At 38.8% G+C, this 16,938-nt stretch overlaps 1 protein-coding gene across 1 annotated transcript; it reads right to left on the reverse strand.

Moving 5' to 3' along the window:
* Nucleotides 1-3,946: 3,946 nt before the first annotated feature.
* Nucleotides 3,947-16,040, reverse strand: CCDC32 (coiled-coil domain containing 32). The gene is made up of 4 exons (XM_021009173.2): nt 15,963-16,040; nt 10,226-10,481; nt 6,295-6,451; nt 3,947-4,903 (listed from the first exon to the last, which is right to left on the reverse strand). The coding sequence occupies exons 2-4, from the start codon at nt 10,467-10,469 to the stop codon at nt 4,771-4,773; spliced, it is 534 nt and encodes a 177-aa protein (XP_020864832.1). The 5' UTR covers nt 10,470-10,481; nt 15,963-16,040; the 3' UTR covers nt 3,947-4,770.
* Nucleotides 16,041-16,938: the final 898 nt, after the last annotated feature.

Genomic DNA, 16,938 nt, shown 5'->3' on the forward strand with positions numbered 1-16,938 from the left:
TTCCTTCTTCACAAATTTCAGTGATCTCTGGAAAGAAAGCCCTACCCAGAGCTCCCCAGCTTCCAAAGTCACCTGATGAGTGGCTAAGTAGGATAAGAAACTATGCTTAGACTCCAGGGTATTAAAATTGGCTTGTTTTTCTTTCACAGAATGAGGAAAATTTGGGCCTAATGTTGTAATTCCCACGGTAAAAATTCAAGTCCTTCACTAAATACTAATTTCAGTGTCTCATCTTACTCATGTGTGGTGAAGTGAAGCAGGGTTCTCAAAGGCTATTACACTGAAGTGAAAGACCCCCAGATACTGCCAAGCTGGAAAGGCTTTGAGCATAGGCCTGGTGACTGAATTCTGTGCCTGTGGTCTGAAGGCCAATCTAGCTAAGTTTGGAGAGGCTCATTACTAAAGAGTTGGCTACCAGTTGATGATTTGGTTTTTTTAGGTCACAGCAACTCATGAAATCAACTAAGGCATGGAAGGGTTGTAAACTGCAGCTATGGGTACCCCTTGTAATGAAATCATGGATCCTTGAAATATTCAAGTTCAAGTTAAACTGAGAGGGACATCTAGACCTAGAGAAGTTAGAATACTTGTTTCTAATCACACAAAAAATTAATGAGAAAAGCAATATCCAAGTCTCCAAGTCTGATATCCAAGATATATAAAGAGTTAATATAAATACTTAAGAACCAGAGCCAATCCCTAACAAATAAATGAGCCAAGCAAAATATCAATACCCATGTGAAACAATGCTCCAAATCACTAATGAAAATGCAAATCGAACCACCTTGGTTTCATCTTACACCCATCAGATTAGCAAACATGAGGGTTGTTGGGAGAAAAACAATTTGTAAACCTTAAAGAGCTACAGAAATATGAGTTGTTAAAGAACATTAGATTTGGAGTCAGAGGACCTGGGTTCAAACCCCAGCTGAACATTTACTTATCTGTATGACCTTGGTCAAATCACTACACATCTCTGGACCTTAGTTTCCTTATCTATGAAAAGGGGATGGTGGGGAGAAGTGGGGAGAGGATGGAAAAGATAACCCTGAGGACCCTTCCAGCTTTAAATCTATGATTCTTTAATCCTATGGTAAAAGATGAAAACGGTAAAGTTTGAGCTATGGGAACAAAGGCATATTAATGCATTGTTATATGGAATGATGAATTTATCCAATAATTTTGGAAAATAATTTGGAATTATATCCAGTAATATCACTACTAGGCATGTAACCCAAGAAACTGAAAGCCAGAGGGAGAAGTCCCACATATACAGAAATATTTATAGCAACACATTTGTATTATCAAAAAAAATGAATATAAAAGGAGTACCCACCAATTGGGAAATGACTAAACAAATCACACTATATGAATGTGGTGAAGTATCATTAAATCCTAAGAAGTGAATACTAATTCAGAGAAACTTGGGAAGACTTGCATGAAATGATACAGAATGAAGTAAGCAGATCCAGAAGAACAATATACATGAGGCCTGCAATAATGTAAAGGGAAAAAATATTGAAAGATTTCAAAACTGATTAATGCACAAGTGACCAATCCCACTTCTCAGCAAAAAGATGGTGGATCAGAGGTATGGAATGAGGTATATATTTTCAGAGATGGCCTCTATATTGATTTGTTTTTGTTTGGCTATACTTTTTTTTTTAATAAGGGTCTACTCAGTGAGAAGTAGAGGGAGTCAGTGGGAAATAACAGTGGTGCACCTAAAAAAAGCATCAATAAAATATTTATTTTTAAAAAGTAGCCTGGATCTAGGGTCTTCCTTCATGTCTGCTCCAACTACCTAAACCTGTATATGAAGCAAATATCCCAGATAATTCTATCCTCCCATTCTCAAAAATTTTCCTTTTGGAAAATGATAAATGTTGGAGAAGATGTGGGAAAATTAGAACACTAATGCATTGTTGATAGAGTTGTAAACTGATCCAATCATTCTGGAGAGCAATTTGGAACTACACCCAAAGGATAATCAAATTGTGCATATCCTTTGATCCAGCAATGCCACTACTAGGTCTATATCCTAAAGAGATCATAAAAAAGGAAAAAGACCTACATGTACAAAAGTATTTATAGAAGCTCTTTTTGTGGTGGCCAAGAATTAGAAATCGAGGGAATACCTATCAATTGGGGAACGGCTAAACAAGTTGTGATACATGAATGTAATGGAATACTATTGTGCTAGGAGAAATGATAAGCAGATTTCAGAAAAACCTGGAAAGACTTGTATGGTCTGATGCTGAGTGAAGTGAGCAGAACCAGGAGAACATGGTACACAGTAACGGCAACACTATGCAATGATCAACTATGACATTAGCGCTTCTCAACGATGATCCAAGACAACTCCAAAAGACTTGATACGAAATGCTATCCACATCCAGAGAATAAACTGAGGGAGTCTGAATGCAAATCAGAGTACTATTTTCAATTTCTTTGGCTTTTTTTGTTTTTTTTTTCCCTTTTGTTCTGATTCTTATTTCACAACATAACTAGGGTGGAAATATAGTTAGTATGACTCTACATGTATAACCTATATCAGACTGCTTGCTGTTTTGGGAAGGGGGGTGAGGAGAAGGGAGGGAGAAAAATTTGGAAATCAAAATCTTATAAAAGTGACTGTTGAAAACTATCTTTATATGTAATTGAAAAAAATACTATTTATATTAAAAAAAAAGAATTTTCCTTTTGTTTTTGAAATATGCAAAAGGGTAGGAAAAAGGCAGTTATGGATTTTTGTTTGAGTTGGGAAGATACTATTCAATTAATTTCCTATTTCCTAGAAGGCAACACTTTCTCTAGGTGCTCTACCTATTGGTGATAACCTTCCTCTTCCCTGAATTTTTAAAATTACTGTCACCAAAAAAAAAGATACTGTTTCTAAAAGTGAAATATGAAATTTTAAAAACAAAAATCCATCCACTTATTGTAAGGGCAGAAGATGACCACTAAGCACACATAAGAGGTTGAAAATCATCAAAGAGATTATTTTCTTTTGTCTTCCTTGCAGCAAGCCAAGGAGCCAACTCCAGTTTCCTTGGAATTTACTGGGACTGGGGCAATCTCTCTGGATTTGTCATGGATACTAAGATATCAAACTAAATGAAGCCTCCTGGTTAAAACCGTAATTTTTCAACTTTCCCTGAATAAAATATGTACCACTAATTAGAAGGGACAAATATTTCCAAAGGCTGCTTAAGAAATTTAAAAATCCATGTATAGCCAAGGTTCTTTTCTTTCAGACCAAGCATTCAATTGAGGAACAATCAGTGGTTTTTACAGCACTCTTTCCATCTGAATTTGGTACCAATTACCAAGGTACCAATTACCTCAGTTCACTGCTTGAATTAGACTGTGGAGCCCTGGCAGCTGAAGCAATACTGCCCACAGAGGTGACCTGAGGTTCATATTGCTAGAAGAATACTCATTAAATAGAAGGTCATGGGCAATGCAGGGACCTGCTCTGTTGCTTCCTGCATTTTTTTTCCTTTTCTCTCTTTCTGAAAGTACCCATGAGGACGATAATACATATAAAGAAGTATTAAGATGGGAAAAGCTTTTTATGGACAGTACATACCAAATCAAAACAAGTTAAACACGGAGGCAAGCTTATGGCTCAGTTAGTAGAACTGCCAAAAGGTATGAAAACAAAACTTTTCAGCTGTAATACCAACCAAATACTAAAACCATCTTAAACTGTGATTTAGAACCTGGAATTTTTAAATTCAGAAGATAGCTGAAAAAAATGAAACTGAAAGGTGCTCACATCTGTACCACATACATACACTCACACTCTCCCTATTCCAAACCTATCACAAAAATAAATCAGACAATAGGAAAAAGACACAAACACACACACACAGCTTTTTCTTCAGGGTTCAGCCACTTAATCTACTCAGCATTTACTGGCGAAAAAAAAAAAGGACTGGACTTAGAATCAGAAGACCTGGGTTCCAGGCATAGCTTTATCACTTACTAGACATGATCCTGGGCAAATGACTTCCCCTCATTTAGAAGAACAACAACCTGGGCCTTGTCCAGTTCACACGGCTGTGGCAAGGATCAAGTGAGATAATTTCTGTGGGTGGGCTTTAAAAACTGTGAAGCGCCATACAAATGTCAGATAGTGGTGTTATTTACTATCACTGCATAGCATACTAAGGAGAATCTGAGAGGGGCTGACATCTAAGGAAGCAAACTTTGTCTCCCCTATCCCCTTACAAAATTTACAGAGGTGTTTGGAACATGAACAGGGAACACTGAGTCTTATTGGTTTGTTCTACTCAACAGAAATCTCTCGCCACGTAGGGCTACAACCAGCGATATGAGAGCTCTGAGGTTGTTTACCCATGAAGGAAGGAAAAAAGTTCACATAATTTGTCCGATCAAGCCTAGGCATCAATTTCTCCAAACATTTTCCATGCTTGTTCCTTCATCAGATTACTAACAGAGATCTAACCTGCAGCTTCAGGGCTTGGAAAAGCTGCAAAACAGCAGAGGGAAAAGCTGCAAAACAGCAGAGAGAAAAGCAATATCTGGGTCCAGCATGCACTGGGCCAGTTACTTCATCCAAGGCAAACACATGCGCTAGATCCCAAACAGGTCTTCAGGGGCCTGCAGCTGTTTGCTTAGCAGAGTAGAAATTTGGGCTGCTTCTCTTTTTTTTTAACCTTCAACTCTCCTTTCATTACTTGCTGCTGAGAACTCCACTGGTCCCTGGGGCCCTGTGACAGCTGCATGGTGTGTGTGTGTGGTTTATTGTTCCACGGCTGCTGGCTCCTCCCCAGGCTTCTCAGACTTCGACTCTGGCGGAATCAGGTACTGTATCTCCTCTGTACTGATGGCCACTTTGTCTGGCTGCAGCCACCTCTTGAAATGTTCCAAAGTACTACAAAAGAACAGGGCTAAAAGGTGAACTTAATAGACATCACTGATTAATTCACTCAAGGATTACCAAGCGTATTTACTCTCCCTCCATATTTCCCCTCAATCTTTTGCTTTGAACATTTGATCACAATAGAACAACAGTACAACTGTGAGCAGTGGTGTTTGCCTTTTCATTTCTGGAGGGCCCATCCTCTCCCCCCACACCCACCTACCCAACACACACACACACACACACACACACACACACACACACACACACACACACCCAATGAAAGTGAGTGGCTCTCTTTTTGTTTTCCACTACAAGCAGTTCCCAAAATAAAAGCATCCAACTGGTAAACCCCCCTTTACATATCAATAGCTACCATGTTAAGGGTCTCTTTCCACTCTTGCCCACAATGATCTCCTGCTCTTATAGTTATTATTCAGAACATTCATTTAATACATTCTGTCTTGCTTTATTAGTTCTCTTTCTATGTGTATATATAGTCTCCTCTTAAGTTGCAAGCTTTAAAAGTAAGAATTGCATGTTGTTTTTTTTATATTACCATGATACCTGAGGTAGGTTCTCAACAAATATTATTGAAGGGGAATTTTTTAAAAGTAGAACACAACTAAAATAAGTACCTTAAAAATTTATACACACACACACACATACATACATATGTGTATATATACACATACATGTGTATGTATATATATATGTGTGTATACACATATATATGTATATGCATACATAAACACACAAATTATAATGGCCAAACTTAGCTATAAAGAAGAATTGGGAAATATACCTTTCTAGCCTTCTTAGAAGAGATGGGGAACTTTGGGCATGAAATAAATACTGCATATGTTGTCAGACTTTTATGTGCTGATTGGTTTTACAACATTATTTTTCTCTTTTTTATTCTTGGTACAAAAGATGGCTCATTTAATAAAAGGAAGTGATATATTCAGAATTGAATGTGATTACAAATAAAATATATCATTAACAATAAGTTTAAAAAATGTATACATAGGGGGCTGGTTCATCTCTGCCACATACCTAAGTACTTTACCCTTACATAACCAAGGTGTAGCCTGCAACATTCACTCTAGCAAATACAGTACACACATTCCAAAAACCCACTGTCAGGCCTAAACATAAATAAAGGACTTTCCTGTTAAAGGGACAATTTCTGAGGATATTTTTAATATCTAAAAATGTAAGTTATATTTTTAAAAAGCAAAGAATTTTATTGGATATTAACTGATATCAGGACATAAGACTGTCCTTTAATTTAGGGGGAATAAGAAAGTTGTTCTCAGTAAAAAGACTTTTATAATGAGAAAATCTGAAACAAATTGTGGTATATGAATATAAAGAAATATTATTGCCTAGTGGCTCTTTACCTCTCATCAGACTCAAGACCCTCCATAAAGAACTCAGATTCTAACTTCTCCTGAAGGAATCGATCCCAGCATTCTTTCTTGGCCTGAGCAAGGGTACGAAGCATGTCCTTGGAAGTCACTTCCTGGCTTAAACCCTTAATTCTTTTTAATTTCTTCTCTAAGAAGAAAAGGAAAGATACCTAATGATGAATGACACTTCACCTAAATCTGAAAAACCAACATTTATTATTCAAGTTTTTTCAACACTGATCAATTCCTCCAAAATGAGCTTGGATATGAATCAGTTATGAGAAAGGAAACCAACATTTTTTTTCTCACCTTCACAATGTCTTCTTTTTTTTCCATTCTGAAGCAAAGAAACCCTAGAACAGTAAAACCTACAGAACCTTATAATCAAAGCAAATGTACACCTTCTTGGTAATCACAAAAGCCTATAATGCTATTCTCTAAGAAATATTTGTTTCTCCTGACAATGTGAATACTGTCATTTTCCAACTCAACAACAATCTCTCCAAGTAACATATATGGCACTTTTTAATACAGTGACATGAATCACTTCTTCAAATTTCATGAGAAAGAACTAGAAAAGATGACTTAGAGAAGATGATAAGAGATCCAATAGTTCATTAGACACTAATTTACTTTTGGTGAGAACTCAATAACATGAAACTTTTAAGATCTCTCTATTGATTAAATTCTTGGTTAAAGGTTTAAAAAAAGAGAGAGAGAGACTTTTTTAAGTTGTTCAAGTTGCACCCTATACATTCACACCCAATAAACCAAGGTATCTTGCATTCCCTTTGAATGTGGTCAATATGCTGTATGTTGATAGATTTAATTAATTTATTTGCATTTTAAGTCCAATTATTAAATGATCTGCTTACTTGAAAAAATGTGGGCATTCACTTAATTTCCCAATTTTATTTTTTCTTTACAACATATGGATTAATATATAAAAATCTAGGCCAAATGACTGCCCACCCATTTCAAATGACAACCAAAAATAAATTTTAAGACTCACAATGGTTTTACCTTTTAAAAGTATAAATTGATAAGAACAATTATTATCAGGTTGTAAATCACCAACAAGAAAACCAACTACTTTAAGTGTTAAATTGAGACATTTCATTTTCTCAACAGTGGGAAAAGAGTTCAAGTAATAAAGCCATTGTTTCTAAACTTAGTATTCTTTCAATTATTTGTTAAGATATGAAAATAAAAATAACACATGAAATTTATGATTGTTCTGGTCTTGGCAAGGTCATGTTTTGGGCATGGAAAGCATCCATTTCTTCAGAGCCCTCTACTCCAAGATGATCAAAGGAAATCCGGTTAATATAGCATAGGAGCCATCATCATATACTCTAATCAATTCTACCTTTTTTCTTTTTTTAAAATTTTATTTGTTTTTAGTTTTCAACATTCACTTCTTTAAGATTTTGAGCTCTAAATTTTCTCCTTCCTCCACCCTCCCTCCCCCAAGATGGTGTGCAATGTGATATAGGTTATATATGTACAATCATATTAAACTATTTCCACGTTAGTCATCTTGTAAAGAAGAATTAGAATGAAAGGGAAAAACCATGAGAAAGAAGAAAGCCATCCCCCCCAAAAAAAGAAAAAGAGAGAAAGAGAAAAACTAGCATGCTTCAATCTGCATTCAGACTTCATAGTTCTTTCTCTGGATGTTCTACCCTCTCTTTCACAGTCTACCATAATAGTTCTACCTCTCAGAGAAAGAATTATGGTAAGTATAGTCACCTAAATAATATAAAAAAGAAGAAATGGAGTCTACCATTCAGATTCAGTCACTATCAGCTGAAATAGTCCTCATTATTACATGTGTACTGACTGCCCACTAAGCCTATGGCTCGGACAGAGTCAAAAGGATCTTTGTCCTTTTACTTCTTTTCTATCAGTCATTAAACACATGCTCTGGACACCTCCAACAACCACACTGCAATGCTTCAGCCATACCTATGACTCATTTATTTTGTCCTGACACAATCCCAACAAATTAATTTGATATCTTCATCTTCCCGATCATTCCCCACTATACCGTCTCTTTTCTATCACTGCACTAAAACTTCCCCTTTTATCTTTCTATGTTGTTCTTTAAAAATTAAGTTCATTCCTTCATCTGTATTTCTGTTAAATTTACTTCTCCAAAACTAAAACAATGATTATCATTATTACTTCCTGATCATCAAGGTTCCTACAATTATCTCACTGAGCATTATAAAATTTTTTTAAGTTTTTTTCTCCTAAAATTTTTATATATTTTAGTTTTTTTAAAGTGCCATACAATTCTTCAGAATGGACCAGATGCCACAAAAATTAAACAAACAACAATAGGATGTGACCAGTGAATAAGATGGCATGAACTCCAAATTCTTTGTACCCTGAGAATCTAAAGGTACAAGTTTAAGAAATGTCACTATCTAAAAATAATGCTGGGGCAGCTAGGTGGCGCACAGGCTCTGGAGTCAGGAAGATGTGAATCCAAATCCGGCCCCAGACACTTGACACTTGACACTTACTAGCTGTGTGACCCTGGGCAAGTCACTTAACCCAAAAAAAAAATCACATTTAAAAAAATGCTAAAAAAAAATAATGCTAATAAAAATCAAAATAAAATACACAAAATTAATCAGGTATAGAAACCACCAACTTGGGAGTTTTTAAATGGGTTACTAATAAAACACAGGTGTTTCCTAAATATCAACGGACATGAGGCAATTTGTAGCATAAGGAATAGAGTGCTGGACTTGGGAGTTTGAAATCCCATCTCAGATATTCACTACCTATGTGACCTTGGGCAAGTTAATGTAACCCTTTTTGGGCCTTCAGTTTCCTCATATTTAAAATGAAGGTGTTAGAATGGTTCCTTTCAGCTTTAAATATATTATTTTATGACATATGCTATGTCTTGTCACCATAGTATCCCAGAGTGTCAACAGTGGGAAAAAAAATTCAGAGATCACTAAGTTCAACTTGGGAGAAATCCCCTTATGGCCCTAATGAGTGGTCATCTAGCCATCAATTCACAAATATACAATAATGGGGAAGTCACCACCTCCCAAGACAGTCCATTCCACTTCAAAACAGCTCTAATCGTTATGAACTTTTTACTGGGCCAAAACCTACTTTTCAGTAACTCATTGGTCTTAATTATGAATCAAACAAAGCAAGTCTAATCCTTTTCAATATTTAAAGGATAGCATCTATTCTCCAACAATCTTATCTTACACAGAATAATCACTCGTTTATGTAACAAAGGTGTGCAAAATGTTTTACACATATTATTTTATTTGATCCTTTCAACAGCCTGCAAAGCAGGAAATGCAAGCATTATTATCCTCATTTAGGCAAAATACTCAACAACAAGCTGATTTTGGTTAAGTATTTTCCCATCTCAAAAAGCAACCTAGCATGACTACTTTTCAAACTGCAGGAACCCATATATGGCTATAGGACCATTACCCTCTTCCTCAGTCAAACTTAAGTACAGACACAGAGAATTTGGGGCATCTTTGAAAATTAAGACTATCCTCTATAAGGAAGGACAATCGGCTGAACAAAATTCAGCATAAGCAGCGACAGGCAGGAAGAGTTAGATAGCCAAGTTACAACAGGGGAAGGTGGGAGACTTCAAAATAACATATTTTAGGGGCAGCTGGGTGGCAAAGTAGATAGAGCACAAGCCCTGAAGTCAGGAGGACCTGAGTTTAAATCCAGCCTCATATACTTACTAGCTATGTGACCCTGGGCAAGTCACTTAACCCCAACAGCCCTTTTAAAAAAATATTAAAAAACACAAAAATAATCCAAAATACCACTTTGGACAAGAAAATTAAAAGGAGAGGATTCAAATGAACAGAAAATTCACTACCATGATACCATACTGACAACGAAGCTCCTCTGTACTCACCTAGAGATGCTAAATACACTTCTGAATCCTGCAATGGAGCCCAAGGCTTTAGATCTGGCTGAACAGTCAAGTCTGCAGCTTCTCTCTCATTTTCACCCCCAGAAGATAAATCCATAAAGGAATCAGAGAAGGCATCTTTGGGATCATCCCCCTGGTCAGGATTTGGCAAACAGGAACAGATTTCTGCCCAAAGGTCCCGGCTGGACCTTGGAACAGCAGAATCAATGCTCTCAAATGATTTCATTTGGAATCTTAGCTGAAAAACATACATACCATTTTGTAAGAACTGACTTTAAGGTTCCATAGATAAAGTATATTACAATCAGCTCCCCATTTGTCTAATGAAAAAGAAAGAGATACTAATGAGATTTTAAAAAAGCTTTTTTCAAAGAAATTTAACTTCATTAGATTTCTATGTGGCAATATTGTAAAGGAAAACATTAAGAGGCAGCTAGGTGGCGCAGCGGATACAGCACTGGCCCTGAAGTCAGGAGGACCTGAGTTCAAATCCATCCTCAGACCAAATACTTGACACTAGCTGTGTGACCCTGGGCAAATCACCTAACCCCAATTGCCTAAAATAAAATTTTTTTTTAAGTTACATACTGGATTAAAAAAAAAAAGACAACATTGAAAGACATCAGAACTCTGATCAAAACAGTGACTAATTGTGACTTCAGTGAACTACAGAGAAGTGTGCCTCCTTCCTATCAGTGAAGAGATGGTGGATGGTATGTATAGAATGTAGCAGATGTTGTCAGGCAGAGTCATTGTGCTGATTTGTTTTATTTAACCATACTTTTTTTGTTTGGAGAAAGGATTCTAGAGGGCAAAGGGTGGGAGAGTCAATGGGAAGTGACAGTGATATATATAAAAAGAATAGCAATAAAATGTTTACTTTTACAAAAAAAGATTTCTATGTGGGTAACACTGCTAGAAGCTGAAAGATGAAATATTATCTCTTCTGACTTAAGGTTTAAATTTTTTTCATTATATATTTTTAAAATTAATTTAAATAGGTACTATTCTCAAACAAAAGCAAAACCTATTTACAACTAATTAAACTTAGAATTTAAAAAAGATCATCCATATGTATTTTATCATTAACTCTACGTCTTGCTCGGTTGCTCCTGTTTTATATATGTTATTTTCCTTTTATGTACTTAAACAGGCAGGTGATTTCATCAATTCAGAAATTCCCTGCAATGCTGCAGTTCACATCGAATCTTTGCCTGCCCATCCTGTAGAACTCTTGTCCAGTCCCTCCCAAAAGTTTGCCACAGGAGGTCCACCCAACACATTGGAGGCCTACGTCCATTCCCTCTAACAGCAAGAGGGTGAAATACTCTGACCATCCACCCATCATCCTCTTATTCTTGCCATCTGACCAATCCATCTTTTCTTTCCATCATATACAATTCTTTGATGACATCTTTTACTCCTGCTCTTCTGTGAAGTTCTTTGTTGATATTTTATGGTGCAGCTTGTTTATATCCTTCACAAGCCTCTTCATTGCTCCCTGTGAGATACGCATTTTCAGTTCAGAAAGAGTTATTTCCCATATCTCTGTAACACACAGCAACACCAGTTTAAAGTAATGAAAAGCTGTGACTTTGCTTTTATGGGAAGCTTGGGGTCAGCTTTCCCAAAAGCAATCCAGCAAACTGTTGCCCTTCTGTTCAACTGTGGGCCCAATTACTGTCCCATATATGTTCTAATCTTGGATGAGTTCTATAGAATGTCTATTCAAATGCATGTTGAAATCTGGGCAGTAGATATTCCTCGTCCACTTGGATTTTTCCTGTGTGAATAGACAAGCCAAACTCCTTGGGATCTTTTCCAAGAGGCTCTCAATGTTCTAAGGATTAATGCAATCAACATATCCATCCACAAATAGGAACTTCTAGAATACCTCACCATGAATGAATGAAAACAAAATTTATTAAACCTTACTATGTGCCAAACCCTGTGATACACAAGAATGGTGGGGGCAAGAAGAGGAGGAGGGGAAAAAAAGAAGGCAGTCCCTACTCTTGAGGAGCTCACACTCTAATTGGGAGAGACCTATATAAACAGAATGAAAGGATCAGAGGTCCTAATGGTTGAGAGACTGAATGTCTACCAGTTATCCTGCCCCAACCTCTCTGCCAATCTCCAACTGCTTTTCAGACATCTAGAACCAGATGTCCAGTAGACATCTTAAACTCAAATATGTACAAAATGGATCTCATTATGCTTGTCCCTAAACCTTCCCCCCATCTCAAATCCTCCCTATTATTGTAGAGGGCAACAACATCCTCCCAAGTCCCTCAGGCTCACAACCTAGGAGTTATTCTGGATTCCTCACTCTCTCACCCCCCATATCCACTGTTGCCAAGGCCTGTCCATTTCACTTTTGCAACACTTCTTGAATACACCTCCTTCTCCCCTAACACTGCCACCACTCTGGTATAAGCCCTCATCACCTCATGCCTGGATTACTGCAATAGCCTGCTGGTGGGTTTGTCTGCCTTGAGTCTCTCCCCACTCCAATCCATCCTCCATTCAGCCATTAAAGTGATTTTCCTAAAGCGAAGGTCTGACTATATCACACATTCTAGCCCCCACCTCCCAACATCCCTAATCAATGAACTCCAGGGGCTTCCTTTTTCCTCTAGAAACAATTACAAAACACCATTTGGCATGCAAAGCACTTCATAACCTAGCCCTTTCCTACCTTTCCAGTCTTCTTACACCTTACTCCCTTACTCTTCGATGCAGTGACACTGGCCTTCTGGCTCTTCCATGACCAAGACATTTAGCTATCAGCACTAGGTATTTTCTCTCTCTGTCTCCAATCCTTGAAATGCTCTCCCTTCTCCACTCTTGATTACTGATCTCCCTGGTTTCCTTTAAGTTCCAACTAAAATCCTACCTTCTACATGAAGCCCTCCCCAACCCCTCTTAATTCCCAGTGCCTTCTCTCTACTAATTATTTCCTACCAATCCCATATTTAACTTGCTTTGCATACATTTGCTTGCACGTTTTCTCCCCCAACAGACTGTAAGCTCCTTAAGGGCAGGAACTGTCTTTTGCCTCTTTTTGTATCTTCACACTTAATACAATACCTGGCACATAGCAGACACTTAATAATTGCTTATTGATTAATTGATCGGATAGCAAGGCCCAGGAGTCCTTGGGGTGACCATCTAGCAGGGCAGAGAGCCCAGAAGTGAGGGGCTCACTACCATTAGTAAAAATGGGGAGATTATAAATGGGGCATAAAAGGGGTATAAATGGGGTATAAATAGGGAGATTCTACAGGAAAGAGAGTGATGGGTGTTCCACATCTTTCCAAGAGGGAAAAAAGAGAAGGGAGCTTTGGGAGGAAAGTTGGGATGGGCCCTTGGGCATCCTGGGATTGAGAAGGTGAAGTATGGTTCTACTTGCCAGCAACCATGATGCTAGCAAGTACCCTAATGAGGCCTAGAGTGAGCCAAAGCAGGAGAGGGCATGCAAAGTTTGCCGATAAAAAAGAAGAGACATATTACAGTAGTTTGAGGGGATAGTAAGGTAAAGTGGACATTTTTTAAGATAAGGGAGATCCTACTAGGTAAGTGCCCCAAGACAGAAAGGTCTCTCACACACCTTCCCAAAATATTTACAGCAAAACTTCTTGTAGTATCAAATAACTGGAAACAAAGTAGATACCCATCATTTAAGGAAAACCTTAAACAAACTGTAGTACATGAATGCAGTGAAATACTATTGCACTGTAAGCAAAATGACTAAGAACAATACAGAGAAGCATGAAAAGACTTACATGAACTGAAAGAGTGAAGTATACAGAAATAAGAATGAAAAAATATTGCTTACCAAGTGCTAAGTGCTATGGAAACAATATACATTGCAATGTACATACAATGACTACAATAATATAAATGAAACAAACAAAAAAATATGAACTGCATAATTATAATGACCAAGTTTGGCCACGAAGAAGAGGTATGACAACGTACTTCTCTCCTCCCAGAGGTGAATAACTGTGAATGAAGTACACTGAATATACTTTTGTCTTCAGTTGATAAGTTGGTTAGTTTTGTAGAACTGCCTATTTTTCCTTTCTTATTTACTCTTTATTATAAGAGATTGCTCTTTGGATAGCAAAGTATAAGATCACTTTGGGAAATGAAGGTAATGTATAAACAAGAGATATCAACATAGTTTTTTAAGGATAGAGGAGATCTAGACATGTCTGTAGTCAGCAAGGAAGAAACCAGTGAGAAGGACCCATCTGAGAATGGAGTTATCAATAGGACAACATCCTTGAATATATGAAAGGGGACAGAAAAAGGACACAAGTAGCAACACTGGCTTTGGCAAGGAAAAGGGCCATTTATTCCTCAGATAATGGAGTTAAGGAGGAAAAGGACAGATAAGGGGGGGGGGGGGCATATCCAAAAAGAAAAGGATGTAAAAACAAATGAAATCTATGAATTTTTAAAGATGTAAAGCAGTTTTGAGGTATGGAATTGGGAAAATGAGAAAGGTCAATGTGTTGACATTCTTAGTAAAAAAGAGACAAGGACAACTGCTAAGTTGAGTTACAGATGGTATGGGGCAACACTGGGGGCTTGAGAAGAGAAAACAAGATTTGAACAGCTGCTGAGGAAAGAGGAATAGAAAATCAATCAAATTGAAATGAGATAACATAAATTTGTAGGGGACCCAATTCTGTGTGACTTCTTCCAGTAGTACAGAGACAGGAAGAGGGAAGTTCCTTTGTTTACAAATGAGGAAACAAAGATCCAGAGAGGTAGAATGACTTGTTTAAAATGTCAAAGGTAGTATCATATCAGGCATCTGAAACCAAAGTCTCAATTCAAGTTCAGACTAGGATGCAGAGTTCTTTGCCCTTAGGATCAGAGTTCAAGACTTGGAAGTGAGCTCCAATGTCCTCCTTTTACAGATGAGTAAACTCAGTCCTGAAAATGTTAACTGACCATACAAGATAGTGAGTAGCAAATGAAGGACTGGAATTCAAGTCTGCTTAACTCTAAATTGCAGCACTCTTTGACAAAGGAAATAAGGCCAACTTTAGATTTTTAGATCTTCAATGTACTAATAAGGACTTTACTACTTAAGAGAAAAGCTCTTGGAACTTAAAAAAAGTTCCCATAGCTTGCCTTGAGAGCTCCTTGAGAGCAGAAACTATCTTTTGCCTTTCTTTGTACCTTCACAGTTTAGCAATGTGCCTGGTACTTGGTGGGCGCTTAATAAATGTTTATTAGACTGTCTGAGACTGTGTTTTCTCTTTCCTCCTATATCTTCGAGAACAAACCAGGAAAGCGACCCTTCCTTGATCTGCACCACCAGTATTTTGGTGATCTCCAAGCGCAGAAGCCCATGGGAAGAGCTAGGTGCCCTCACGAGGGCCTAGCTGGCCTCTAGGGGCCGGAAATGAAAACGATGGACTGGGGACTTCTAGCCGGGTCGGCTGCACCGCAGCCATCCCTCAACATACTGAATCCTCACAGCAACTTGGGGACTGTGGCAGCGCCCGACCCCGTCAGGCCCCAGAAACCGGCTCCGACAAGCTCCGAGGTGGGGCTAGGCCTGGGGCCGGCCAAGGAAGTCAACCGTCCAGACCCCTATGACAGCCACGGCTCCGCCCCCAGGCCCGGATGGAGCCGCGCCCCGGAGGAGAAGAGTGGTCGGAGATAGGGTCCCAGGTTCCCGGGTCCCTCCCTCACCTACCCCAACGGCAGGCTCCGGTAGCCGCAGAGTACTGGTCTCCACCTTCGCCTTCGCAGCCAAAATGACCCGACGGGCGGAGTCTCTGAGTGATAAGCACCGCGCTTCCTCCAATCGCCTTTAGAGCTGGTAACATCCTGCTTGAGGATTGGCTGAAGGGAGAAGCTAGGCGGAGTGGGGCTTAGAGAGAAGGCGAGGCCGAAGTGGGGGGGCGGGGACGACCGTTGCTTGGAGATGGAGAACACGTGGCAGGCGGTGGGTCTCTGGAGAGTGAGGCGCGAGGTTTAGGAACACCGAGTGGGATCGCTGGCGAGGTGCTAGTATATGCGCTGGGGCGTCCTTCTGGGGACCTGAGCTTCGGAGTCGCGGGTGCGGGTTGGGCCCCTCGCACCCTAAGCCCTACTTCTCCTTAGAGTGGAAGCCAAACCTTCTTTGAATGAATGTATGTTTGTAGACACACACACATACACACACACGCACACACACACACACACACACACACACACACACACACACACACACGCACGCACGCGCAAGTGATTGATTATATCCCCAGCCCCTAGGGACAGTTTTTGGAATTTAGTAGGAGCTTAATAAATGCTTGTTTGATTTGACTAAAAGATCTCCCACCGCTTGCATGCTGTGCCCTTTCTTCACTTTCACTACCCTGACCCTTCTGCAATTTTCAGGGAGGCAGATTTTGGTCCTATATCAAAAACAAAAATAACAGCTTATGGGTGCCTGCAGCTAGTTAATGAGCTTTCCGTCACTGGAGGTGAGTGATATGGAGGCTGGATGGGCAGAGACGTGGTAGAGGGAATTCCTGTACACTTAAAGGTGGTACCCCTGAGGTCCCTTCTAGCTTTGCAAATGTCACGCTGACCACTCTCCACGGAGTCTTTCCATCTTTGTTGCAAAGAGTCAGGTTGTTTTGTGTACTGCCTGGCACATAGTAGGCTTTCTTGCTTTGTTGTCTTTC

The sequence above is a fragment of the Phascolarctos cinereus genome, unplaced genomic scaffold (assembly GCF_003287225.1).
Source record: "Phascolarctos cinereus isolate Bilbo 61053 unplaced genomic scaffold, phaCin_HiC Scaffold_3;HRSCAF=262, whole genome shotgun sequence".
In the NCBI taxonomy this organism is placed as follows: domain Eukaryota; kingdom Metazoa; phylum Chordata; class Mammalia; order Diprotodontia; family Phascolarctidae; genus Phascolarctos; species Phascolarctos cinereus.

Bases quoted from the DNA above. Each gene is read 5' to 3' on its own strand.
- CCDC32 (XM_021009173.2), bottom strand. From the start codon at position 10,469: ATGAAATCATTTGAGAGCATTGATTCTGCTGTTCCAAGGTCCAGCCGG. The intron at 6,452-10,225 runs GTGAGTACAGAG...TTTTCTTCTTAG, and splicing joins AGTGTATTTAGCATCTCTAG to AGAAGAAATTAAAAAGAATT. The intron at 4,904-6,294 runs GTAAAGAGCCAC...GTTCTTTTGTAG, and splicing joins GGTCTTGAGTCTGATGAGAG to TACTTTGGAACATTTCAAGA.